This window comes from Camarhynchus parvulus, unplaced genomic scaffold (genome assembly GCF_901933205.1).
Source record: "Camarhynchus parvulus unplaced genomic scaffold, STF_HiC, whole genome shotgun sequence".
In the NCBI taxonomy this organism is placed as follows: Eukaryota; Metazoa; Chordata; class Aves; order Passeriformes; family Thraupidae; genus Camarhynchus; species Camarhynchus parvulus.
Genome location: NW_022148325.1, coordinates 74,002 through 99,708, shown reverse-complemented (window position 1 = coordinate 99,708; position 25,707 = coordinate 74,002). Strand labels below are relative to the sequence as shown.

Below are 25,707 nucleotides of genomic sequence, written 5' to 3'. Positions count from 1 at the left end.
GCGCTCGGCGGGCCGCTGTACTCCAAGATGGCGGCGGTGGCGGGCGGGTCGCGGCGCTGGGACCCCGCGGCGCTGGGGCTGGACCCGGCCTGGCGCCTCACGGCCTACGGCGAGCTGCGCGGCTGAGGCTGCAAAGTCCCGCAGGAGACGCTGCTCAAACTCCTGGCGGGACTGGAAGGGCAGCGCCCGGGAAGAGGAGGCGGAGGGGAAGGGACGGAAGCGGAGAGCGGCGGGACCCCAGCGCTGGGTGAGAGTGGGGAGAGCCCGGGAGGGCCGCGGGGGCCCGGGGGGAGCGCGGAGGTGCGGCTGGGCAGCCTCGGGGAGCCCTCGGACGGGGGGACCCAGGGGAGCTCCGGGCGGGCTCTGAGGGGCTTTGAGGGGGCTCAGGAGGAGCCAGGAGGGCTCCGGGCGGGTTCAGGACCGTGGCGGGGGCACTGAGGGGTTTGGGGGGCTCTGGAGGGCGCAGGACAGACCGGGGGTGGTTCGGGCACGTGGCGGGGGGGACGGGGCAAAGGTGGCCTGGCGAGAGCGGGAGGGGCAAAGGGCGCTGGGGGGGAGGGGAGGGGCGGGGACGGGCGCGGCCCCCTGGATCCGGTTCCCCCTCCCGACAGGATCCGCGTTCCCGTTTCTGCCCCGTCCCTGCGGGCCCCGCCCCCGGCGGGGGCTCCGTGCCCCCCTCGTACCCTCCGTGATGGGCTCAGTGCCCCCCTGAGGGCTCCGTGCCCCCCTCGTACCCTCCGTGAGGGCCTCAGTGCCCCCCTGAGGGCTCCGTGCCCCCCTCGTACCCTCCGTGATGGGCTCAGTGCCCCCCTGAGGGCTCCGTGCCCCCCCTCGTACCCTCCGTGAGGGCCTCAGTGCCCCCCTGAGGGCTCCGTGCCCCCCCCCCCACCTGATGGGCTCAGTGCCCCCTGAGGGCTCCGTGCCCCCCCCACGATGGGTTCTGTGCCCCCCCTGATCTCTGGGTGCCCCCCTGTTCCCGCAGGCATCGGGCTGGACTCGTGTGTGATCCCGCTGAGGCACGGGGGGCTCTCGCTGGTGCAGACCACTGACTTCTTCTACCCCATCATCGATGACCCCTACATGATGGTACCCCAAGAACCCCCAGAGATACCCCCTGCACCCCAAAAACCCCCCGGGACCCCAAAAACCCCATCTGGGACCCCATAAATATCCCCTGCACCCCAAAAACCCCCCAGGACCCCAAAAACCCCATCTGGGACCCCAGAGATAGCCCTGCACCCCAACCCCCCCCTTGAACCCCTCTGGGACTCCATAAATGCCCCCTGTCACCCCAAAAGTCCCCCCGGACCTCAGCAATACCCTCTGCACACCAAAAAGCCCCCGGGACCCCCTGAATCCTTCTGGGACCCCGGAATTACCCCCTGCACCTCAAAATCAGCGCTGGGGACGCCCCAAATCCCATCAGGACTCTTGGGAAACGCAAAATCCCACCCTAGGCACCCCAAATTCTCCCTTGGGGCCTCCAAATTCCCTCTGGGCACCCCAAATCCCCCCCAAGGTCCCCAAAATCCCCTTCAGACCCCCCCGAGTTTGATCCCAAGGCTCCCAAACTCTACTTTGGACCCCCTCAAACCCCATTCTGGGTCCCCTAAACAGCCTCGGGGTCCCCCAGTCCTGTCCTGGAGCCCCCCAAATCCCATTTTGGGCCCCCAGTCCTGTCCTGGACCCCCCAAATCCCATTTTGGGCATCCCAATCCTGTCCTGGACCCCCCCAAATCCCATTTTGGGCGTCCCAATACACCCTTGGGGTCCCCCAATCCTGTCCTGCACTCCCCCAAATCCCATTTTGGGCCTCCCAATCCTGTCCTGCACTCCCCCAAATCCCATTTTGGGCCCCCCAATCTCATCCCTGACCCCCCAAATCCCATTTTGGGCCCCCAGTCCTGTTCCAGACCCCCCCAATCCCATTCTGGGCCCCCCAGTCCCATCCCTGACCCCCCCAAATCCCATTCTGGGCCCCCCAATCCCATCCCTGACCCCCGAACCCCCTGTCCCCGCTGCAGGGCCGCATCGCCTGCGCCAACGTGCTGAGCGACCTGTACGCCATGGGGGTGACAGAGTGTGACAACGTCCTGATGCTGCTGAGTGTCAGCCAGCGCATGAGCGACGAGGTGACAGCGACAGGGGGACACAGGGACATGGGGGGGACACAGGGACACAGCCTGGGTCTGGCAACGTCCTGGTGCTGCTGAGCCACGAGGTGACAGGGACAGGGACATGGGGGGATATGGGGACATGGAAGGGACAGGGGACATGAGGAGGACACAGGGACATGGGGGGACAGGGGACATGAGGGGGACTGGGGATATGGAGGGGACAGGGGAGATGAGGAGGACACAGGGACATGGGGGGACAGGGGACATGGCGGGGACAGGGGACATGGGGTATCACAGGGACAAGGAGGGGGCACACGGATGTGGGGGACAGGGGACATGGGAGGGGACAAGAGACATGAGGGGGACACAGGGACATAGAGGGGACACAGGGATATGAGAGGGACAGGGGACACTAGGGGACAGGGGACATGGGGTATCACAGGGATGGGGGGACAGGGGACATGGAAGGGACAGGGGACATGGGGGGAGAGGGGACATGGAGGGGACACAGGGGACATGGAAGGGATAGGGGACATGGAGGGACCCAGGGACATGGGGGGACAGGGGTCATGGGGTATCACAAGGATGTGGGGGACAGGGGAGATGGGGGGAGAAGAGACATGAGGGGGACACAGGGACAGAGGGGACATGGGGGGTCATAGGGACTTGGGGGGACACAAGGGGACAGGGGACATAGGCGGACACAGGGACATGGGGGGACCCAGGGACATGAGGGGACAGGGGACATGGGGGGGTCATAGGGACATGGGGGGACCCAGGGACATGGGGGGGTCATAGGGACATGGGGGGACAGGGGACATGGAGAGGCCAGTGTGGGGACAGCAGACACAGGGGGACACAGGGACATGGGGGGGACACAGGGACATGGGGGGGACACAGGGACACAGCCTGGGTCTGGCAATGTCCTGGTGCTGCTGAGCCACGAGGTGACAGGGACAGGGACATGGGGACATGGAAGGGACAGGGGACATGAGGAGGACACAGGGACATGGGGGGACAGGGGACATGGAGGGGCCAGTGTGGGGACAGCAGACACAGGGGGACACAGGCACACAGGTGTGTGGGGGTGGCAGGGTGGTGACAAGGACACACGGGAGTAGCAGCAGGGTGGAAGGGACACAGGGACACAAGGCAGGACAGGTGAGTGGCAGGGCACGGTGGTGACAGGGACAGCCAGGGGGACAGGCTGGAGGGGACACAGGGACACTGGCATGGTCACTGTGCCAGGGGGTGACAGTTACATCAGGCAGCACAGGGACATGGGGTGGTGGGGGACACGTGGAGGTGACACTGACAGGGAGGAGGGCTCACAGTGACACAGTGGGGACAGGGGACGGGGGGTGGCAGGGATGGGGGCTCACAGTGACACTAGGGACAGGGGGGTGGCAGGGATGAGAGTGACAGGTGTGTTGAGGGAGCAGGAGTGGGTCACAGGGACATGGAGGGGGTGACAGGGGACTCAGGGTGACAGTGACCCCAGGGTGACAGTGACCTGGGATTGGTTTCAGGGAGCACTGTGGGGGTGGCAGTGACACAGGGGTGACAGTGACCCCAGGGTGACACTGTGGGGGTTTCAGGGGACACAGGGGTGACAGTGACCCCAGGGATGGTTTCAGGGGACACTGTGGGGGTGACAGTGACCCCAGGGTGACACTGTGGGGGTTTCAGGGGACACAGGGGTGACAGTGACACAGGGATGACAGTGACCTGGGAGTGGTTTCAGGGGACACTGTGGGGGTGACAGTGACCCAGGGTGACAGGGACACTGTGGGGGGTTTCAGGGGACACGGGGGTGGCAGTGACCCCAGGTGACAGTGCTGCTCGGTGTGTCCCCCCAGGAGAGGGACAAGGTGATGCCGCTGATCATCCAGGGCTTCCGGGACGCGGCCGAGGACGGGGGCACGTCGGTGACAGGGGGACAGACCGTGCTCAACCCCTGGGTCATCGTGGGGGGCGTGGCCACCGCCGTCTGCCAATCCAGCGAGTTCATCATGTGAGTCATGGGCGGGGCCGTGGCCTGTCAGTCATTGTGTGCTGGGTGGGGCCACTGCTTCCTGTCAATCATGGTGTGGTGGGTGGGGCCACAGCCTGTCAGTCATTGTGTGCTGGGCAGGGCCACTGCTTCCTGTCAATCATGGTGTGGTGGGTGGGGCCACAGCCTGTCAGTCATGGTGTGCTGGGCGGGGCCATAGCCTGTCAGTCATTGGTGTGGTGGGTGGAGCTGCTACCACCTGTCAATCATGGTGTGGTGGGCAGGGCCACTGCCACCTGTCAATCATTGTGTGGTGGGTGGCGGTACTGCCTCCTGTCAGTCATTGGTGTGGTGGGTGGGGCTACTGCCACCTGTCAATCATTTGTGAGTGGCAGGGGCGGGGCTGGGGGCAGGGTCACTGCTGCCAATGAAAGCCGTCATTGGAGTGGTGGGTGGGGCTTGGGGGTGTGGCCATGGCCATGTGTCAATCAAGTGAGGTTCTCATGAGTGGTGGGTGGGGCTTAAGGGTGGGGCAGGGACATTGCTGTCAATCACGTGGGTTTGTCATGTGAGTGACAGGCAGGGTTTGGGACATGGGGCGGGGTTTGGGGCATGAGGGCGGGGTTTGAACATGGGGTGGGGTTTGGGAACATGAGGTGGGGATTGTGAGCATGGGGGTGGGGTTGGGGACATGGGGGCAGGGATTGGGGTCAAGGGGGCGGGGTTTGGGACATGGGGCGGGGTTTGGGACACGGGGGCGGGGATTGGGGTCAAGGGGGCGGGGTTTGGGCAGGGGGCGGGGCCTGGGCTCAGGGCGTGTCCCGCGCTGACCCAGCCCCGCCCAGGCCGGACAGCGCCGTGCCTGGGGACGTGCTGGTGCTGACCAAGCCCTTGGGGACACACATGGCTGTCACCGCCCACCAGTGGCTGGACATGGTGAGTGACACTTAGGGCACCTGGGCGGGGACAGGGACAGCCCTGTGTCCCCAAGGACACTCAGATGGGCCTGGACACACCCAGGTGTCCCCAGGGGGAGCCACAATGGGACTGAAACCCACCTGAGGTGTCCCCAGGGGACCCCAAAGCCACCCCCGATGTCCCTGAGGGATGGAGCTCCCCCGGCAGTCCCTGAGCCACCCCTGGTGTCCCCAGAGGGGCCCTGAGAGCTCTGGGGCTGTTCCTGGGGCTGTCCCCTGCTGTCCCTACCCTGTCCCTGCTGTCCCCACTGTCCCCGCAGTGTCCCTGACTCTGTCTCTGCTGTCCCTGACCCTGTCCTCACGGTGTCCCCGCTGTCCCCTCAGTGTCCCTGCTGCTGTCCCCGCTGTCCCCGTGGTGTCCCTGACGCTGTCCCTAGGGTGTCCCTGCTGTCCCTGACGCTGTCCCCGCTGTCCCCTCAGTGTCCCTGATGCTGTCCCCGCTGTCCCCGTGGTGTCCCTGACGCTGTCCCTAGGGTGTCCCCGCTGTCCCTGACGCTGTCCCCTCAGTGTCCCTGACGCTGTCCCCTCAGTGACCCTGACCCTGTCCCCGCTGTCCCTGATGCTGTCCCTGCTGTCCCCTCAGTGTCCCTGATGCTGTCCCCGCTGTCCCCGTGGTGTCCCTGACCCTGTCCTCACGGTGTCCCCGCTGTCCCCGTGGTGTCCCTGACGCTGTCCCCGCTGTCCCCGCAGCCCGAGCGCTGGAACAAGATCAAGCTGGTGGTGACGCGTGAGGAGGTGGAGCTGGCGTACCAGGAGGCCGTGGCCAGCATGGCCACCCTGAACCGCACCGGTGAGGGGACAGGGGACACCCGGGGGACTCTGGGGACACCCGGGGGACACTGGGGACAAGGGACACCCCAGGGGGGGTCCCAAAGCCACCAGGAGGGCCCCAGAGTCATCGGGGGGTCCCTAAAGTCACTGCAGATGTCCCCAAAGCCACCCCAGGGATGGCCAGAGCCACTCCAGATGTCCCCAGAGCCATCTCAGGGATCCCCAAAGGCGCTCTCAGGAACACAAAGCCACCAGGGGAGTCCCCAGAGCCACCCCAGGGTGTCCCTAGGCCAGGCTGGGTGTCCCCAGAGCCCCCCTCGAGCATCCCCACACTGGGGGTCCATGTGAGGTGACACGGTGTCCCCAAACTGGGTGAGGTGACATGGTGTTCCTCCCTGAGGTGACACTGTCCCTGCTGAGGTGATGCTGTCCCCACTGAGGTGACACTGTCCCCTAAACTGTCCCCATCTCTGCTGAGCTGTCCCTGTCCCCTGAACTGTCCCTGTCCCTGCTGAGCCATCCTGTCCTTGTCCCCTGTGGTAGGGCTCATGCTGTCCCCGTCCCTGTCCCCTGAGCCCTCCGTGTCCCTGTCCCCAGTGGCAGGGGGCTGTGCGAGCTGTGCCTGTCCCCTGAGCTGTCCCGTCCCTGTCGCCCCGAGGTGTCCCTGTCCCTGACCCCCCTGTCCCTGTCCCCAGCAGCAGGGCTGTCCCTGTCCCAGCGGAAGGGAGCTGTGTGAGCTGTCCCTGTCACCCCGTCTGTCCCCAGCGGCAGCTGTCCCTGTCCCAGTGGAGTAGTGTCCTGTCAGTCCTGTCCCCAGTGGCAGGGCTCACGCTGTCCCTGTCCCTGACCTCTCATGTCCCTGTCCCCAGTGGCAGGGCTCACGCTGTCCCTGTCCCTGTCTCTGTCCCCAGTGGCAGGGAGCTGTGTGAGCTGTCCCTGTCCCCTGACCCCTGGTGTCCCTGTCCCTGACCCCTGGTGTCCCTGTCCCTGACCCCTCATGTCCCAGTGTCCCTGTCCCCAGCGGCAGGGCTCACGCTGTCCCTGTCCCTGACCCCTCATGTCCCTGTTCCTGACCCCAGCGGCAGGGCTCACCCTGTCCCTGTCCCTGTCCCTGTCCCCAGCGGCAGGGCTCACGCTGTCCCTGTCCCTGTCCCCAGTGGCAGGGCTCACGCTGTCCCTGTCTACCCCTGGTGTCCCTGTCCTGTCCCCAGCGGCAGGGCTCACGCTGTCCCTGTCCCTGTCCCCAGCGGCAGGGCTCATGCTGTCCCTGTCCCTGACCCCTCATGTCCCTGTTCCTGTCCCCTCGTGTCCCTGTCCCTGTCCCCAGTGGCAGGGCTCACGCTGTCCTTGTCCCTGTCCCCAGTGGCAGGGCTCACGCGGTCCCTGTCCCTGTCCCTGTCCCTGTCCCCAGTGGCAGGGCTCACCCTGTCCCTGTCCCTGTCCCCAGCGGCAGGGCTCACCCTGTCCCTGTCCCTGTCCCTGTCCCCAGCGGCAGGGCTCACCCTGTCCCTGTCCCTGTCCCCAGCGGCAGGCCCACGCTGTCCCTGTCCCTGTCCCTGTCCCCAGCCGACGGCCTGGCGACAGGCTGGCAACGCAGCCACGGGCGCTGACAGGCTGGGATGGTTGGGGACGCTGGCGCTGGCGCTGGCGACAGGCTGGGAATGGCCTTCGTCATCCACAACCTGCCCATCATCGCCTGCATGGCGGCGCTGGGAATCGGCGCGCGCGAGAAAAAGCGGCTGCTGGGGAACGCCCCCCCGAGACATCGGGTACGGCCCCAAAATGGCTCTGGGGACACTGGGAATGGCACTGGGGACACTGGGAATGGCATTGGGGACACTGGGAATGGGACACTGGGAACGGGATTGGGGACACTGGGAATGGGACTGGGGACACTGGGAATGGCATTGGGGACACTGGGAATGGGATTGGGGACACTGGGAATGGCACTGGGGACACTGGGAACGGGATTGGGGACACTGGGAATGGCGCTGGGGACACTGGGAATGGCACTGGGGACACTGGGAACGGGATTGGGGACACTGGGAACAGGATTGGGGACACTGGGAATGGCACTGGGGACATTGGGAATGGGATTGGGGACACTGCTGCAGGGCACGGCCCCCGAGACATCGGGTACGGCCCCAAAATGGCACTGGGGACCCCAAAAATGGGATTGGGGACACAAAAATGGGAAAAGGGGCAGTGGAAATGGGATTGGGGATCCCGAAATGGGAAAAGGGGTGCTGGGAGTGGGATTGGGGATCCCAAAATGGGAAAAGGGGAATGGGAAGGGGATTGGGGATCCCAAAATGGGAAAAGGGGAATGGGGAAAATGGGATCAAGGGGGCTGGGAGTGGGATTGGGGTCCCAATGGGAAAAGGGGGAATGGGGACGATTGGGGATCCCAAAGGGATTAGGGGCGCTGGGAAGGGGATTGGGGATCCCAAACTGGGAAAAGGGCCTGGGTGGGATTGGGGATCCCAAAATGGGAAAAGGGGGAATGGGAAGGGGATTGGGGATCCCAAAATGGGAAAAGGGTTGGGGAGGGGACTGGGGATCCCAAAATGGGAAAAGGGGGAGTGGGAATGGGATTGGGGATCCCAAAATGGGAAAAGGGGCGCTGGGAGTGGGATTGGGGATCCCAAAATGGGAAAGGGGCCGGGGAAGACATTGGGGTGCCCAAATGGGAAAAGGGGGCCCCAAAGGGGGATTGGGGACCCCAAAATGGGAAAAGGGGCGTGGCAAGGGGATTGGGGATCCCAAAATGGGAAAAGGGGTGCTGGGAATGGGATTGGGGATCCCAAAATGGGAAAAGGGGGCATGGGAATGGGATTGGGGATCCCAAAATGGGAAAAGGGGAATGGGAATGGGATTGGGGATCCCAAAATGGGAAAAGGGGCGCTGGGAATGGGATTGGGGAGCCCCAAAATGGGAAAAGGGGGCTGGGAATGGGATTGGGGAGCCCCAAAATGGGAAAAGGGGCGCTGGGAATGGGATTGGGGATCCCAAAATGGGAAAAGGGGCGCTGGCAAGGGGATTGGGGATCCCAAAATGGGAAAAGGGGCGCTGGGAATGGGATTGGGGATCCCAAAATGGGAAAAGGGGCGCTGGCAATGGGATTGGGGATCCCAAAATGGCGGGGTCGGTGTGAGGGGACGCTGGGTCCTCCCGGCCAGCAGGGGGTGCCGTGCATCGCTGCAGGGCCCCCAGAAATGGGGTGAAAAATGCCAAAAATGGGGAGAGGGGCGCTGAAAATGGGACTGGGGACACCAGAAACGGGAAAAGGGGCGCCAAAAAGGGGGTGGGGAACTCTGAAACTGGGAAAAGAGACCCCAAAATTGAGGGGGGCGGGAATAAAGGGAACGGGGGGTCCTCCCGGCCCGCAGGGGGCGCTGTGAGCAGTGGCGGGAACCACGGGAGTGGGGTCCAAAAATGGTAGAGGGGACCTAAAAATGGGAAAAGGGGCAGCAAAAATGGGGTGGGGGGGCTGAAAATGGGGTGAGGGATCCCAAAAGTGGGAAAAGGGACCCTGAAAATTGGGGGGGATGGATTGAGGGGGCGCTGTGCGTCATGGCAGGACCCTGGGAATGGGGAGAAACTGCCCCGAAAACGGGGAGGGAGGCGCAGAAATGAAGGGATGGGTCCTGGAAATGGGGTGGGGACTGCAAAAACAGAATGGGGGAACCCAGAAATGGGGAGGGGTCCCCAAAACCAGCACGGGGGACCCCAAAAATTGCGGGGGGTCAATGGAGAGGGTCAGGCCGGCCAGCAGGGGAAAAGGGATAAGAGATCCCAAAAATAGAATTAGGGGTGCTAAAAATCCCAAAAAATGGAATTAGGGGTGGTAAAAATGGGATAAGAGATCCCAAAAATGAAATTAGGGGTGCTAAAAATCCCAAAAAATGGAATTAGGGGTGCTAAAAATGGGATAAGAGATCCCAAAAATGAAATTAGGGGTGCTAAAAATCCTCAAAAATGGAATTAGGGATGTTCAAAATAGGGTCAGAAACCCCAAAAATGGAACTAGGGATGCTAAAAATGGGATAAGAGACCCTGAAAATGGAATTAGGGTGCTAAAAATGGGATAAGAGACCCCAAAAAAGGGATAGGGGACACTAAGAATGGGATGGGGACCCTGAAAATGGGATAAAGAACGTTAAAAACAGGATAAGGAACCCTAAAAGTGTGAAGGGCTCCGAACATTGGGTCAGCCCTGGCAGCTGGACCCTGGAAATGGGGAGAAAAAGGCCAAAAATGGGAAAGGGGAGCAGAAAATGGGGGGGAAAGACCCCAAAACCAGAGGGATCCCCAAAATCAGAGGGAGGGTTCCCAAAATCAGAGGGAGGGTTCCCAAAATCAGAGGGATGTTCCCCCAAAGCGGCGGGAGGGATCCCCAGACTCCCCGTTTTGGATGAAAACTCCCCCTCAATCCCCATTTCCCCTCCCCCTGCCCGGTTTTGGGGTGTTCCGGGTTTTGGGGTGCCTGGGGTTTGGGGGGGCCCTGACCCCATTCCCACAGGGGCACTGCTGGTGGTGCTGCCCTGGTTCTGGGGTATTTTTGGGGTGTGTTTGGGGTATTTTTGGGGTGTTTTTGGGGTGTGTTTAGGATGTTTTTGGGTGTGTTTGGGATGTTTTTGGGGTGTGTTTAGGATGTTTTTGGGTGTGTTTGGGATGTTTTTGGGGTTCGGCCTTGTTTGGATGTTTTGGCTGTGTTTGGGGGCTGCTTTTGGGGCTGTTTGGGCTGTGTGTGGGGTATTTTGGGCTGTGTTTGGGGTGTTTTTGGGGGGTGTTTGGGATGTTTTTGGGGTATTTTTGGGGGTGTTTGGGCTGTGTTTGGGGTGTTTTTGGGCTGTGTTTGGGCTGTGTTTGGGGGATGTTTGGGCTGTGTTTGGGATGTTTTTGGGCTGTGTTTGGGGTATTTTTGGGCTGTGTGTGGGATGTTTTGGGGTCACACACACGTTTATTCCCGCAGGAGGGCTGCTGGTGGTGCTGCCCCGCGCCCAGGCCGCCCGGTTCTGCGCGGAGCTGAAGGCGCCGGGCCGGGGCCCGGGGCTCCAGGCCTGGATCGTGGGCGTGGTGGAGAAGGGGCCCCGCGGCGCGCGGGTCATCGACAAACCGCGAGTGATCGAGGTGCCCCCCCGAGGGGCGCCCCAGAACCCCGAGAGCCCCGCCAGCCCCCCCCCGGAGCCCCCCCGAGCGCCCTGCTAGGGGAGGGACCCCAAAATCCCCAAATTTGGGTCAGATCCACCCCACAGAGACCCCTGCTAGGGGAGAGACCCCAAAGAAAACCCCAAATTTGGGTCAGAGTCACCCCATAGAGACCCCTGCTAGGGGAGAGACCCCAAAGAAACCCCAAAGGTGGGTCAGAGTCATCCCAAACCCCTGCTAGGGGAAAGACCCCCAAAAATCCCCAAACTGGGGGAAATCCCAACCCTGACACAGCTCCCGGTGAAGGGATCCCAAAGAAAACCCCAAAGTTGGGTCAGAGCCCCTTGCTAAGGGAGAGACCCCAAAGAAAACCCCAAAATCCTCTGGGCTCAGCTGTGGCCAAAATCCCCAAAAATCCCCAAAAAAATCCCATCAACGCCTCCCCATTAAAATCCCATCAAAGCTGCCCCAAACTTCAGGTCAAACCCCCCCCCCAAAAAATCCCATTAAAGTCCCCCCAGTTTGGGTCAAACCCCCCCAAAAATCCCATTAAATCCCCCAAAATTCAGGTCAAACCCCCCCCAAAAAATCCCATTAAAGTCCCCCCAGTTTGGGTCAAACGCCCCTTCCAGGTGACCCCCAGACCCCCTGGAGGGGCTCCTCAATCCTGCCCCGGCTCTGCACAACGAGGGACCCCCAAAATCCCCCCCCCGTTTTTGGGGTCCCTCCAGGATCCCCCCCCCCGGCTGTGCCCGATGAGCAGCGGGTGCAGCCCCCCCCGACCCCCCCAAACCCCCCCCGCGTGACGCCCCCCCCCAAAACCCCCCGTGGGGGTGGGGAGGGGCCGAGACCCCCCCTCAGTGAGGGGGGGGTTGGTGGTGGGAACCCCCCAGAAATGGGGCAATAAAAGAGATTTCAGACAAATCTGGGGGTGTTTATTGAGGGGGGGAGCCCAAAATCCCGGGGGGGGTTTGGGGTTCCATGGGGGTTTGGGGTTCCATGGGGGGGTTTGGGGTGCTCCCCCCACCTGCTTCAATCCCTGCCGTGGATCCAGCGAGGAGATTCCCAGAGGAACATTTGGGGATTTTTGGGGTCCCAACCCCCAGGCTGAGGCTCCAGGGGGGTTTGGGGGGGTCCTGGGGGTGATTTTGGGGCGCCCCCCCCCGCACCTGATCCTGCCGTGGATCCACGGGAGGAGATTCCCAGAAGAATATTTGGGGTTTTTGGGGGGGGTTTGGGGTCCCCCTGGGTTGAGGCTCACGAGGTGGTTTTGGGGCACCCCGGGGTGGTTTTGGGGTATTGGTGGGGCTGTTGTTGGGGTGCTGTGGGGCTCTTTTTGGGGTCCTCCTGGGGGTGTTTTTGGGGCACTCATGGCGCTGTTTTTGGGGCAACCTGGGGCTGTTTTTGGGGCTCCCCCTGGGTTGTTTTTGGGGCTCCCCCTGGGTTGTTTTTGGGGTGCTGTGGGGCTGGTTTTGGGGTCTCCCGGGGCTGTTTTTGGGGTGCAGGGGGGGCTGTTTGTGGGGCTGTTTTTGGGCTGTTTGTGGGGCTGGTTTTGGGGTTCCCCCGGGGCTGTTTTGGGGGTTTGAGGGGCTCTTTTTGGGGTGCAGAGGGGGCTGTTTGTGGGGTTCCCCCGGGGCTGTTTTTGGGCTGTTTGTGGGGCTGTTTTTGGGGTGTTTGTGGGGGCTGGTTTTGGGGTGTTTGTGGGGGCTGGTTTTGGGGTGTGCAGGGGTCTGGTTTTGGGGTATCCCCGGGGGTGTTTTTAGGGCACCCCAGGGGCTGTTTTTGGGGTGTTTGTGGGGCTGTTTTTGGGGTGTTTGTGGGGGCTGGTTTTGGGGCTCCCCCTGGGTTGTTTCTGGGGTTCAGGGGAGGCTGTTTGTGGGGCTGGTTTTGGGGGGGGGGCTGTTTGGGGTGGCTGTTTCGGGGGTGTGTGGCCTGGTTTTGGGGGGGGGGTATTTGTGGGGCTGTTTTTGGGGTGCCGTGGGGCTGTTTGAGGGGCTGTTTTTGGGCTGTTTGTGGGGCTGTTTTTGGGGTGCAGGGGGTCTGGCCCCCCTCACTTGATGCAGTCCATGACGTGGATCTGCAGCGTGTCCATGTCCGGCGCCTTGTACTGGCACTTGGGGCAGCACAGGTCGGGCCCCTCCTCGGGGGGGGGCAGGAGCCCCCCAAAACCTGCGGGGGGATGGGGGAGGGGCACGCTCAGAGCTCGCCCCTCCCCCCCCGGGGGGTTTGGGGGTCCCGGGCCCCCCCTCTGTACTCACCCCCCGCCGGGGCCGGGGCCGGGGGCTGCTCCGAGTGCCGGTTCCGCAGCTCCTCCAGCCGGGCCCTGGCAGGGAATTGGGGGGAATTGGGGGGTTTGGGGGGTTTGGGGGGATTTGGGGGGTTTGGGGGGATTGGGGGGGTCTGGGAGTGATTTGGGGGAGGAGTTTGGGGGGTTGGGGGATTTCAGGGGGATTTGGGGGGATTTGAGGGGGGATTTTGGGAGGGGTTGGGGGGAGGATTTGGGAGGGTTTTGGGGGGTTTGGGGGAGTGATTGGGTGGGATTTTGGGGGGATTTGGGGGGAGATTTTGAGAGGATTTGGGGGATCTGGGAGGGATTTGGAGGGGTTTATGGGGCATTTGGGGGGAGTTGGGGGGTTAGGGGATTTGGAGGGGTTTTGGGGGGTTTCTGGGGGGATTCGGGGGTGGTTGGGGGGAGGATTTGGGAGGGTTTTGGGGGTGTTGGGGGGATTTGTGGGGGTTGGAGGGTTTCTGGGGGGATTTGGAGGGGGTTTGAGGGGTTTTTTGGGGGGATTTGGGGGAGGATTTGGGGTGTTTTGAGGGCATTGGGGGGTTGGGGAGGGTCGGTGGGATTTGGGGGGGTTGAGGGGAGGGATCAGGTGGGATTTCAGGGGGATTTGGGGAGTTTTGAGGGGATTTGGGGGGTCTGGGAGGGGTTTGAGGGGCCTGGGGGTTGTGGGGGGGCCTCTGGGGATTCAGGGAGATTTTTTGGGGGTTTTGGAGGGGGCACCCGGAGTGTTTGGGGGAGTTGAGAGATTTTGGGGGGTCTGGGGGATGTCAGGGAGCAGGGGGAGGGGGAATGGGGTCCCTGGGGTGGTTTGGGATATTCTCAGGGTGTTTGGGGTTGGCTTTGGGGTGTTCTGGGGGTTTTGGGGTCGGTTTAGAGTGGGGGCTTCTGTTGTGGTCCCCAAAGGGAATTTGGGAGAGGTTTTGGGGGTTTTTGGTTGTTCTGCAGGAGTTCAGGGTGTTTGGGGGGCAGTTGGGGTCTTTTTGGGGTGTTTGGGGTGGTTTGGGGTGTTACAGGCTGTTTTGGGATGTTTCATGGTATTTGGGGGTGTTCCAGGGTGGTTTTAGGGTGTTCTGGGGTGTTCTTGGGTGTTTCGGGGTGTTCTGTATTGTTTTGGGATATTTTTGGGGTGTTCTGGGGTGGTTTTGGGGTGTTCTGGTATGGTTTTGGGGGGTTTGGGGTTTTTTTGGGGTGTTCTGGGGTGTTCCAGGGTGTTCTGGGGTCTTTATGGGGTGTTACGAGGTGTTTTGGGGTGTTTCAGGATGTTTTTGGGGTGTTTCAGGGTGTTTTGGGCTGGTTTTGGTGTGTTCCTGGGGGGTTTAGGGCTGTTTTAGGGGTATTTTTGGGGTGTTCTGGGGTGGTTTTGGGATGTTCCTGGGTGGTTTTGGGCTGTTTTAGGGCTGGTCTGGGTTGGTTTGGGTTGGTTTTGGGGTATTCCTGGCTGTTTTGGGGCTGTTTTGGGCTGGTTTGGGGCTGTTTTGGGCTGCTTTGGGGTGTTTTGGGGTGGTTTTGGCTGTTTTGGGGCTGGTTTCGGGTGTTTTGGGGCTGTTTTGGGGCTGTTTTGGGGCTGTTTTTGGGGCTGTTTTGGGGCTGTTTTGGGGCTTTTTGGGGCTGTTTTGGGGCTGTTTTGGGGCTGTTTTGGGGCTGTTTTTGGCTGTTTTGGGGCTGTTTTTGGGGCTGTTTTGGGGCTGGTTTTGGGGCTGTTTTGGGGTGGTTTTTTGGGGCTGTTTTGGGGCTGTTTTGGCTGTTTTGGGGCTGTTTTGGGTGTTTTGGGGCTGTTTTGGGGCTGTTTTGGGCTGTTTTGGGGCTGTTTTGGGGCTGTTTTGGGGCTGTTTTGGGGCTGTTTTGGGCTGTTTTGGGGCTGTTTTGGGGCGTTTGTGTTTTGGGGCTGTTTTGGCTGTTTTGGGGCTGTTTTGGGGCTGTTTTGGGTGTTTTGGGGGCTGTTTTGGGTGTTTTGGGGGTTTGGGGCTGTTTTTGGCTGTTTTGGGGCTGTTTTGGGGGCTGTTTTGGGGCTGTTTTGGGGCTGTTTTTGGGGTGCTGTTTTGGGGCTGTTTTGGGCTGTTTTGGGGCTGTTTTGGGGCTGTTTTTGGGGCTGTTTTGGGGCTGTTTTGGCTGTTTTGGGGCTGTTTTGGCTGTTTTGGGGCTGTTTTGGGGCTGTTTTGGGGTGTTTGGGGCTGTTTTGGGGCTGTTTTGGGCTGTTTTGGGCTGTTTTGGGGCTGTTTTGGGGTGTTTTGGGGCTGTTTTGGGGCTGTTTTGGCTGTTTTGGGGCTGTTTTGGGGCTGTTTTGGGGCTGTTTTGGGCTGTTTTGGGTGTTTTGGGCTGTTTTGGGCTGTTTTGGGGCTGTTTTTGGGCTGTTTTTGGCTGTCGGGGCCGTACCTGGCCCCCGCCCCCGCCGAGCCGCAGCCGCAGCTGGTTCAGCTCCTCCTGCAGAGCCTCGCGCTGCCCGTGCAGCTGCTCCCGCGCCGCGCGCTCCGCCTCGAAATCCGCGCGGTAAATGTCGGCCTGGGCACACCGCGGGTCAGGAACCCCAAACCCAACCGGGAACCCCAAACCCAACAGGGGAACCCCAAACCCAACCGGGGAACCCCAAATCCAACCGGGGAACCCCAAACCCAACCGGGGAACCCCAAAATCCATCCAGGGAACCCCAAATCCAATCAGGGAACCCCAAATCGAACCGGGGAACCCCAAAATCCATCCAGGGAACCCCAAATCCAATCAGGGAACCCCAAACCCAACCGGGGAACCCCAAATCCATCCAGGGAACCCCAAATCCAACAGGGGAACCCCAAATCCAATCAGGGAACCCCAAATCGAACCGGGGAACCCCAAATCCAACCAGGGAACCCCAAACCCAACCAGGGAACCCCAAATCTAACAGGGGAACCCCAAACCCAACCAGGGAACCCCAAATCCAACAGGGGAACCCCAAATCCAATCAGGGAACCCCAAATCGAACCGGGGAACCCCAAATCCAACCAGGGAACCCCAAACCCAACCAGGGAACCCCAAATCCAACAGGGGAACCCCAAAATCCATCCAGGGAACCCCCAAATCCAACAGGGGAACCCCAAACCCAACCGGGGAACCCCAAACCCAACGGAGGAACCCCAAACCCAACAGGGGAACCCCAAACCCAACCAGGGAACCCCAAATCCAACAGGGGAACCCCAAATCCAATCAGGGAACCTCAAATCCAACCGGGGAACCCCAAAATCTCCCCAGACCCCCCCTGGCTCCACCTTGGTGACGTCAGCCTGGATTTTAGGGGGGCTTGGGGGTGGGGTCAGGACCCCCCCAGGATCCCCCAAATCCCACTGGGCGCCCCCAAACCTCCTCAGGGGGGCTCTGGGGGGGTCAGGAGAGGTTTGGGGGGGATCGGGGGGCTTGGGGGGGGTCAGGACCTCCCCAGGACCCACCTGAGCTCCTGCAGGACCCTTCGAGCCCCTCTGGGAACCCCCAGACCCCCCCAGCCCCACCCGGGGACACTGCCCTGGGTCGGGGGGCTCAGGACCCCCCAAGGGCCCCCAGCCCCACCTGTGCCTGCAGCACCGGGATGGTCTCCAGGGCCGCCCGCTGGCGCTCGGCCTCGGCCTTGAGGCGATCGATGAGCTCCTGCTTGAGGGCCGGTCGATGAGCTCCTGCTTCAGGGGCCAGCGCACCTGAGACACCTGAGACACCTGTGAGAGCACCTGTGACATCACCTGGGACATCACCTGTGGCACCAATGACATCACCTGTGGCACCTCAGAGAGCACCTGAGACACCTGTGTCACCTGTGTCACCTTAGAGAGCACCTGTGTCATCTGTGTCACCTGAGAAAGCACCTGTGTCACCTGTGCCCCCCCCCCCCCCCCTCCCCCCCCACATCACCTGTGACACCTATGACATCACCTGTGACATCTGTGTCACCTCAGAAAGCACCTGTGACACCTGTGACATCACCTGTGACACCTGTGACATCACCTGTGTCACCCCCTGGGGGTCACCTCTGTCACCCCCAGTCCCCCCCCTGCACCCCCAGCACGGCCTCAGCTGCTCAGAGCTGCTCCTGCGTCACCTGGGGGTGACAATGACACCTGGGGCTCACCCGGGGGACACCTGTGTCACCCCCAGGTCCCCAAGTGCAGCCTCAGCTGCTCCTGGGCCACCTGCAGGGGGACAGTGACACCTTGGGGGTGTCACCTGTGAGACCTGGGGGTGTCACCTGTGCCACCTGAGGGATCACCTGTGTCACCTGGGGGTGTCACTGTCACCTGGGGACTCACCTGAGGGCACCTGAACCACCCAAAGGCCACAGTGACATTCCAGTGTCCCCAGGAGGGATGGAGCGGGGACAAGGGGCTGCCCCGGGGTCCCCAGGTGTCTCCAGGGTCCCCAGGTGTCCCCAGGTGTCCCCGTGCCTCACCTGGCTCCGTTTGTCCCCCTCCAGGCTGGCCTTGATGTGGGCGTCGTACTCCTGGAACAGGTGATGGTACGCGGCCTGCAGCTGCACCAGCTTCCTCCTGAGGGGACAGCGGGGACATTGGGGACACTGGGGACACTGGGGACAATGGGGACATTGGGGACATTGGGAACATTCACTGGGGACATTGGGGACATACACTGGGGACATTGGGGATGCTGATTGGGGACATTGGGGACAGGCGGCCTGCAGCTGCACCAGCTTCCTCCTGAGGGGACAGCAGGGACATTGTGGGGACAGTGGGGACACTGGGGACATTGGGGACAGCGGGGACATTGCGGGGACACTGGGGACACTGGGGACATTGGAGACATTGATTGGGGACATTGATCATTGATTGGGGACATTGGGGACATCAAGGGGACATTGACTGGGGACAGGGGGCCTGCAGCTGCACCAGCTTCCTCCTGGGGACATTGATTGGGGACACTGGGGACATCAGGCACATTGGGGACATTGATTGGGGACATTGACTGGGGACGACATTGACTGGGGACATTGACTGGGGACATTGGGGACATTTAGGGGACAGGTGGCCTGCAGCTGCACCAGCTTCCACCTGGGGACAGGGGACAGTGAGGGGACACTGGGGACATTGGAGACATTGAGAGCATCACTGGGGACATTGGGGACAGCAAGGGGACACTGGGGACATCATCAGGGACAGGTGGTTTCTGCCATGGGGACACTGGGGACATTGTGAGTGCCACTGCCTCCCCCGTGTCCCCTCATGGGGACAGGTGGCCTGCAGCTGCACTCCAACTGGGACACTGGGGACAGTGAGGGGACACAGGGGGACACCAATGGGTGTCCCTAGGTGCCACCCCCACCCATGTTCCCCTGTCCCCAGTGTCACTCAGTCCTCCCTGGTGTCCCCAACGTCCCCAGTGTTGTCACTCACTCCCCCCGTTGTCCCCATTGTCACTCACTCCCCCCGTTGTCCCCATGTCCCCATTATCCCCATTGTCCCCATGTCCCCATTGTCACTCACTCCCCCCAATGTCCCCATGTCCCCATTGTCACTCACTCCCCCCCATTGTCCCCAATGTCCCCATTGTCCCCATGTCCCCGTTGTCACTCACTTCTCCTCGGTGGCCCCACGCCGCTCCACCCTCAGGGCGGTTTCCAGGTTGGTCACCTGGAGCCGGAGCTGGTCCAGCTGCACCTGGTGGCCCTGGGCCACCTCCTCCAGCTGCTGGCACCGCTCGGCGTCACCGCGGGCCCTGGGACACCAAAGGGACACCCCATTGTCACCGTGTGCCACCCCATTGTCACCCACTGTCACCCTGTGCCACCCCGTGCCACCTCCTCAGCTGCTGGCACCGCTCAGTGTCCCCATGGGCCCTATGACACCAAAGGGACACCCCATTGTCACCCTGTGCCACCTGTGCCACCTCCTCCAGCTGCTGGCACTGCTTGGCGTCACCGCGGGCCCTGGGACACCACAGGGACACCCCATTGTCACCCATTGTCACTTAGTGCCACCCCATTGTCACCCACTGTCACCCTGTGCCACCCTGTGCCACCTCCTCAGCTGCTGGCGCCGTTTGGTGTCCCCATGGGCCCTGGGACACCTCACTGTCACTTAGTGCCACCCTGTGTCACCCTGTGCCACCCTGTGTCACCTCCTCAAACTGGTGGCAGCACCAGCATCCTCTTGGGCTCTGTGTGTCACCCAGTGTCACCCAATGTCACCTCCTTGAGCTGGTGGCACCGCTCAGCATGCGCTGAGCCCTGTGACACCCCAGTGTCACCCGATGTCACCTGCGCAGGTGTCACCCCCACCTGTGCTCCGGGTGCTCCTGCTCCGCCCGGCTCTGCTGTGGTGTCCCCTCCCCTTGGGGACAGCCCCTGACCCCCATGGCCCCCCAAGTGTCCCTGTGTCCCCCCATGTCCCCTCAGGTGTCCCTGTGTCTCCCCATGGCCCCCCAGGTGTCCCTGTGGCCCCCCAGGTGTCCTCCGAGGTGTCCCTGTGTCTCCCCACCTGCACTCCAGGTGCTCCCACTCTGCCCAGCTTGGCTGCAGTGTCCCCTCCCCTTGGGGACAGTCCCTGACTCGCAGGTGTCCCCCCAACGTGTCCCCACGTCCCCAGGTGTCCCCACCTGTGCTCCAGGTGTCCCCAGGTGTCCCCACCTGCGCTCCAGGTGCTCTCTCTCTGCCCAGCTCTGCAGCGGTGTCCCTGATCCCCAGGTGTCCCATGTGTCCCCATGTCCCCAGGTGTCCCCAGGTGTCCCACCTGCACTCCAGGTGTCCCCCCATGTCCCCCCCAGGTGTCCCCCCATGTCCCCGGGTGTCCCCATGTCCCCCCAGGTGTCCCACCTGCGCTCCAGGTGTCCCCAGGTGTCCCCCATGTCCCCCCCAGGTGTCCCCCCATGTCCCCGGGTGTCCCCATGTCCCCCCCAGGTGTCCCCCCATGTCCCCGGGTGTCCCCATGTCCCCCCCGGGTGTCCCACCTGCGCTCCAGGTGCTCTCTCTCCGCCCGGCTCCTCTCCAGGCGATTCTGGCTCTCCCGGAGCTCCCCCAGCAGCGACGTCACCTGGGCCTGCACCTGGGCCTTGTCCTGCTGGGGACAGGGACAGGGACACTGTCACCCCTGTGTCACCTGGGACAGGGACACTGTCACCCCTGTGTCACCTGGGGACAGGGACACTGTCACCCCTGTGTCACCTGGGGACAGGGACACTGTCATCCCCTGTGTCACCTGGGACAGGGACACTGTCACCCCCTGTGTCACCTGGGGACAGGGACACTGTCACCTGTGTCACCTGGGACAGGGACACTGTCATCCCCTGTGTCACCTGGGACAGGGACACTGTCACCCCTGTGTCACCTGGGACAGGGACAGGGACACTGTCACCTGTGTCACCTGGGGACAGGGACACTGTCACCCCTGTGTCACCTGGGGACAGGGACACTGTCATCCCCTGTGTCACCTGGGACAGGGACAGGGACACTGTCACCTGTGTCACCTGGGGACAGGGACACTGTCACCCCCTGCATGTCCCCAGCTATCCCCAGGCGTGTCCGGTGTCCCCACCTGTCCTCAGCATCCCCATGTGTCCCCAGTGTCCCTGTGTCCCCAGGGCTGGCCCCAGTGTCCCCATGTGTCCCCAGGGCTGTCCCCATGTCCCCGCGGTACCTCCAGCTGTCCCCCTGTCCCCATGTCCCCAGTGTCCCCATGTCCCCAGGGCTGTCCCCATGTGTCCCCATGTGTCCCCATGTCTCCGTGTCCCCAGTGTCCCCATGTGTCCCCAGTGTCCCCATGTGTCCCCATGTGTCCCCAGGGCTGTCCCCATGTGTCCCCAGTGTCCCCATGTCCCCATGTGTCCCCATGTCCCCAGTGTCCCCATGTCCCCAGTGTCCCCATGTGTCCCCATGTGTCCCCATGTGTCCCCATGTGTCCCCAGTGTCCCCAGTGTCCCCATGTCCCCATGTGTCCCCATGTGTCCCCAGTGTCCCCATGTCCCCGCGGTACCTCCAGCTGGCGGCGCAGTCCCTGCAGCTGCAGCTCGGCCGCGCGTGGAAACGTCCTGAGCCCGGAGCTCGGCCACGGCCACGCGGGAGCGCAGGGCCACCAGCCTGGGGACAGCGACAGCGGTGTCACCAAACCCTGCCCAACACCACCCGCAGGGCCACCAGCCTGGGGACAGCGACAGCGGTGTCACCAAGGGTCATTGGTGTCACCAAACCCTGCCCAACACCACCCACAGCGCCACCAGCCTGGGGACAGCGACACCGGTGTCACCAAGGGTCATTGGTGTCACCAAATGGCACCAAATGGCATCAAACCCACCCCATGCGGGAGCGGAGCGCCACCAGCCTGGAGACAGTGTCACCAAATGTCATCAAAGGTCACCAAATGGCACCAAACCCTGCCCACGCGGGAGCACAGGGCCACCAGAGTGGGGACAGTGTCACCAGTGTCACCAAATGTCATCAAAGGTCACCAAATGACACCAAACCCACCCCACGTGCGCCCACAGCACCACCAGCCTGGGGACAGTGTCACCAAATGTCACCGAGGGTCATTGGTGTCACCCAACCCTGCCCAACGCCACCCACAGTGTCACCAGCCTGGGGACAGTGTACCCAGAGTGTCCCCAGAGTGTCCCCAACACCCCCAGCCTCCCTCAGCCATGGCCACCCCCTCAAAGTGTCCCCAAAGTGTCCCCCAGGTGTCCCCAACGCATCCTTGAATGTCCCCAAGTGTCTCCAAGTGTCCCCAAAATGCCCCAACTGTCCCCAAAGAGCTCCTGAAGCCACTCCAAAGTGCCCCCAAAGTGCTCCACGGTGTCCCAAAGTGCCCCCAAGTGTCCCCAGATTGTCCCCAAAATGCCCCCAGACTGTCCCCAGTGTCCCCAGTGTCCCCAACTCACTCAGCCTCAGCCTCTGCCAGGCGCTGCCTCAGCTGCTCCTCGGAGCTGGGGGGACACGAGGGGGGTCACGAGGGCTTGGGGACATCGGGGAGTCCCCAGGGGACAGAGGGGACAGGGGGGAGGGGCTCACCTGGGCTCCGGGGGGGCCTGGGGGGGCTCCGGGGCAGCGGGGACATCGTCCAAGGGGGGGGACACCGACAGGGGGGGCTGTGGGGACAGTGGGGACATCAAGGGGACATCAGGGGGACATCACTGGGGACATTGGGGGACATCAGGGGGACACTTGGGGACATCAGGGACACTTGGGGACATCGTCCAAGGGAGGGAACACCAAGCTGGGGGGGCACCTCGGGGGGCTGTGGGGACATTGGGGACACCCCAGGGGACACTGGGGCCAGGGAGGGGACACTGCGGGGAAAGGGGAGGACATTGGGGGACACACTGGGGACATGGTGGGTGCAGTGGGAGGGGTGGGGGGGACAGAGAGTGGGGACACAGCCGGGGAGGGCCACACGTACCTCGGTGCTGCTGTCAGGGGTGCTCCTGCAGATGTCCCCAGTGTCCCTGAGAGTGTCCCTGATGTCCCCAGGGCTGTCCTTGGTGTCCCTGATGTCCCCAGGGGGGTCCTTGGTGTCCCTAAGGGTGTCCCTGATGTCCCTGGGGGTGTCGCTGATGTCCCCAGAGGTGTGCTTGGTGTCCCCAGGGGTGTCCCTGATGTCCCCAGAGGTGTCCTTGGTGTCCCCAGGGGTGTCCCTGATGTCCCCAGGGGTGTCCTTGGTGTCCTCAGCAGAGTCCCTGACATCCCTGGGTGTGTCCCTGATGTCCTCGGGGGTGTCCTTGGTGTCCCCGGCTGTGTCCCTGCTGTCCCCAGGGCTGTCCCCGGCGCTGTCCCCGGTGTCCCCGGCGCTGTCCCCGGTGTCCCCGGCGCTGTCCCCGCGCTGTCCCCGCAGGTGCAGCACCAGCTGCCGGGCCTGGCCCCAGCGGCCCCGCAGCAGCTCCCGCTCCCCCCGGCGCTGCAGCTGCAGCCGGCGCAGCTCGTCCAGGCGCTGCCGCAGGGACTGCGTGCAGTGACACAGGGCACCTGGGGACAGCAAAGGGACATTGGGGACAGTGTGCAGTGACACAGGGCACCTGGGGACAGCAAAGGGACATTGGGGACAGTGTGCAGTGACACAGGGCACCTGGGGACAGCAAAGGGACATTGTGGACAGTGTGCAGTGACACAGGGCACCTGGGCATGGGGACATTGGGGACATCAGGGACACAGAACCCCTGGGGACAGAGAGGAGACTGGGGACATCAGGGACAGCAGGGACACAGGGCACCTGGGGAGAGCAGACAGGACATCAGGACACTGGGGACAGCGGGGCCATCATCGGGGACAGTGGGGACAGCAGGGACAGAGAGCATCAGGGACATCAGCAGGGACAGGCTTGGGGACATCAGGGACACTGGGGACATCAGGGACATCGGGGACAGTGGGGACAGTGGGACATTGAGGGCATGGGGGGCATTTGGGACAGCAGGGACAGGGGGCACTGGGAACATTCAGGGGACATTGGTGGGGCTGGGGACATTGGGCAGGTTGCGGACGTGGGGCCATTGGGACATTGGGGACATTGGGGACACTGGGAGCACCAGGGACACTGGGGGGTGGGGATGTTGGGGGAACATCGGGGGGACATGGGGCCATTGGGGGGACTGGGGACACTGGGGACACTGGAGGTGCTGAAGGCATGGGGAGACACTGGGGACACTGGGACATCACTGGGGACACGGGGACACCCGCAATGCCCCCCCCAGTTTGATCCCAGTCCCCCCCAGTTCAATCCCAGTCCCCCCAGTTTGATCCCAGTCCCTCCCAGTCCCTCCCAGTTCGATCCCAGTCTTCCCCCAGTTTGATCCCAGTCCCCCCCAGTTCAATCCCAGTCCCCCCAGTTCGGCCCCAGTCCCTCCCAGTTCGATCCCAGTCTTCCCCCAGTTCAATCCCAGTCCCTCCCAGTTTGATCCCAGTCCCTCCCAGTCCCCCCAGTTCGATCCCAGTCCCTCCCAGTTCATTCCCAGTCCCTCCCAGTCCCCCCAGTTCATTCCCAGTCCCTCCCAGTCCCCCCAGTTCCCGCTCTCACTCCTCAGCTCGCGGTTCTCCGCCCGCAGCCGCTGCAGCGCCTCCGCCAGCGCCGGCTCCGCCTCGGGCCCCGGCTGCACCATCTCTGCGGGCCGCCGCCAGCGCCCGCCGCTCATGGGCGGCTCCGGGGGCCGGGGCGCGGGTCGGGGCCGGGTCGGGGCCGAGCTCGGGCGGTTTTGGGCCCAATTCGGGGATTTTTGGGATCCCGGCGGCGCCGCCACTTCCTGCTTCCGCCGGAAGCGCGTGACGTCACGGCGCTCCGCAGCCACTTCCGCCTCGGTAAATGTCATGGCGGCGCCATAGCAACGCCGAGAGGCGGAGAGTGCTGATTGGTTACGCCTCCGGGTGTAGCCCCGCCCTCGCTCGGCGTTGATTGGTTGGTGCTGGAAAGGACTCGGCGGTGATTAGTCGATGAGAGAGGGGATTCGGCGGTGATTGGTGGGTGAGAGGTGAGGGCGTGGCGGAGGGCGTGGCCTCTGTGAGGGGATGGGGAGCCGCGCGAGCGTGGGGGAGGCGGCGCGAGCGCGGCCGGAGCGGGAAGGTGCGGGGGGACCGGGAAATAATGGGGAAATTTGAAGAAATTTGGGGAAATTCGGGGAAACACCGGAAAACGTGAGGAGACCTGGGCTCTAAAATGGCCCGGGGGGTCCATGGGGGCCTGGGGGGCAGCGTCAGGAGGGAGCTGAAGGGGGATGTGAGGGGCTTTGGGGCGGAAATGGGGGGTTGGGGGAATATGGGAGATTTGAGGGGAATTTGGGGGGAACCTGGGAGATTTGGGGGATTTAGGGGGAATTTGGGGGGAATTTGAGGGATTTAGGGTCAGTGAGGGCGGAAACTGGGAGTCTGGGGGTGTCCAGGGGTCCGTGGGGGTCTGGGAGGTGCTGAGGGGGAACTGATGGGGGTGAAGGCGGAAATTGGGAAAATTTGGGGAGATTTGAGGGGAACTGGGGGCTCCGTGAGGGCCTGGGGGTTTACGGGGGGATGGGGAGGGGGTTCTGAGGGGTTTGGGGGGCTGAAGGCGGACATGGGGGGGATGTGGGGGCTCTGGGAGGGCAATGGGGGATCTGGGGGTTCCGGGGGGGGATTTGGGGTTCGGGAGGGTCAGCGGGGGTGGGGGGGGGTCGGGCGATTTGGGGGTCCTGGGGGATAAATTGGGGCGGATTTGGGGGGACAATGGGGGGAGGCGAGGGCGTGTCCTGCCCCGCCCCGGCCACGCCCCGATCTCCCCCAAATCCCGGCCCCAGGTGCCAAATCCCGCCCCAAAATCCCAAATCCCGCCCCTGAATCCTCGATCCGAACCCCGAATCCCCGATCCCGCCCCTAAATCCCCGATCCCGCCCCCAAACCCCGGATCCCAACCCTAAATCCCCGATCCTGCCCCCAAACCCCCGATCCCGCCCCAAATCCCCGATCCTGCCCCCAAACCCCGGATCCCAACCCCAAACCCC

General features: G+C 63.0%; 2 protein-coding genes across 3 annotated transcripts; one reads left to right on the top strand and one right to left on the bottom strand.

Annotated features, from left to right (window-relative positions):
• Positions 1-19: 19 nt before the first annotated feature.
• LOC115916544 (selenide, water dikinase 2-like) lies at positions 20-11,924 on the top strand. 2 transcript variants are annotated; one of them, XM_030970274.1, is made up of 8 exons: positions 20-247; positions 983-1,086; positions 2,025-2,132; positions 3,977-4,131; positions 4,956-5,046; positions 5,778-5,877; positions 10,834-11,114; positions 11,196-11,924. In XM_030970274.1, exons 1-7 carry the CDS (start codon positions 28-30, stop codon positions 11,067-11,069), a joined length of 1,014 nt encoding a protein of 337 aa, XP_030826134.1. In that variant the 5' UTR covers positions 20-27; the 3' UTR covers positions 11,070-11,114; positions 11,196-11,924. The 2 variants fall into 2 exon arrangements, with proteins under 2 accessions (XP_030826134.1, XP_030826133.1); XM_030970273.1 differs by having other exon boundaries at positions 10,834-11,924.
• A 1,037-nt stretch (positions 11,925-12,961) lies between these two features.
• Positions 12,962-24,758, bottom strand: IKBKG (inhibitor of nuclear factor kappa B kinase regulatory subunit gamma). Its single transcript, XM_030970261.1, has 12 exons — positions 24,261-24,758; positions 22,653-23,215; positions 22,282-22,341; positions 21,234-21,398; positions 20,212-20,321; positions 18,841-18,981; positions 17,702-17,798; positions 17,562-17,571; positions 16,831-16,955; positions 15,676-15,795; positions 13,268-13,337; positions 12,962-13,178 (listed from the first exon to the last, which is right to left on the bottom strand). Exons 1-12 carry the CDS (start codon positions 24,547-24,549, stop codon positions 13,060-13,062), a joined length of 1,869 nt encoding a protein of 622 aa, XP_030826121.1. The 5' UTR covers positions 24,550-24,758; the 3' UTR covers positions 12,962-13,059.
• Positions 24,759-25,707: the final 949 nt, after the last annotated feature.

Coding starts and splice junctions, on each gene's coding strand:
- IKBKG (XM_030970261.1), bottom strand. CDS start 24,549: ATGACATTTACCGAGGCGGAAGTGGCTGCGGAGCGCCGTGACGTCACG. Junction 17,799..18,840: donor CGTGGGGCCACCGAGGAGAA/GTGAGTGACAAC, acceptor CTGTCCCCTCAG/GAGGAAGCTGGTGCAGCTGC. Junction 15,796..16,830: donor TCCCGGTGCTGCAGGCACAG/GTGGGGCTGGGG, acceptor CGGTGTGCCCAG/GCCGACATTTACCGCGCGGA.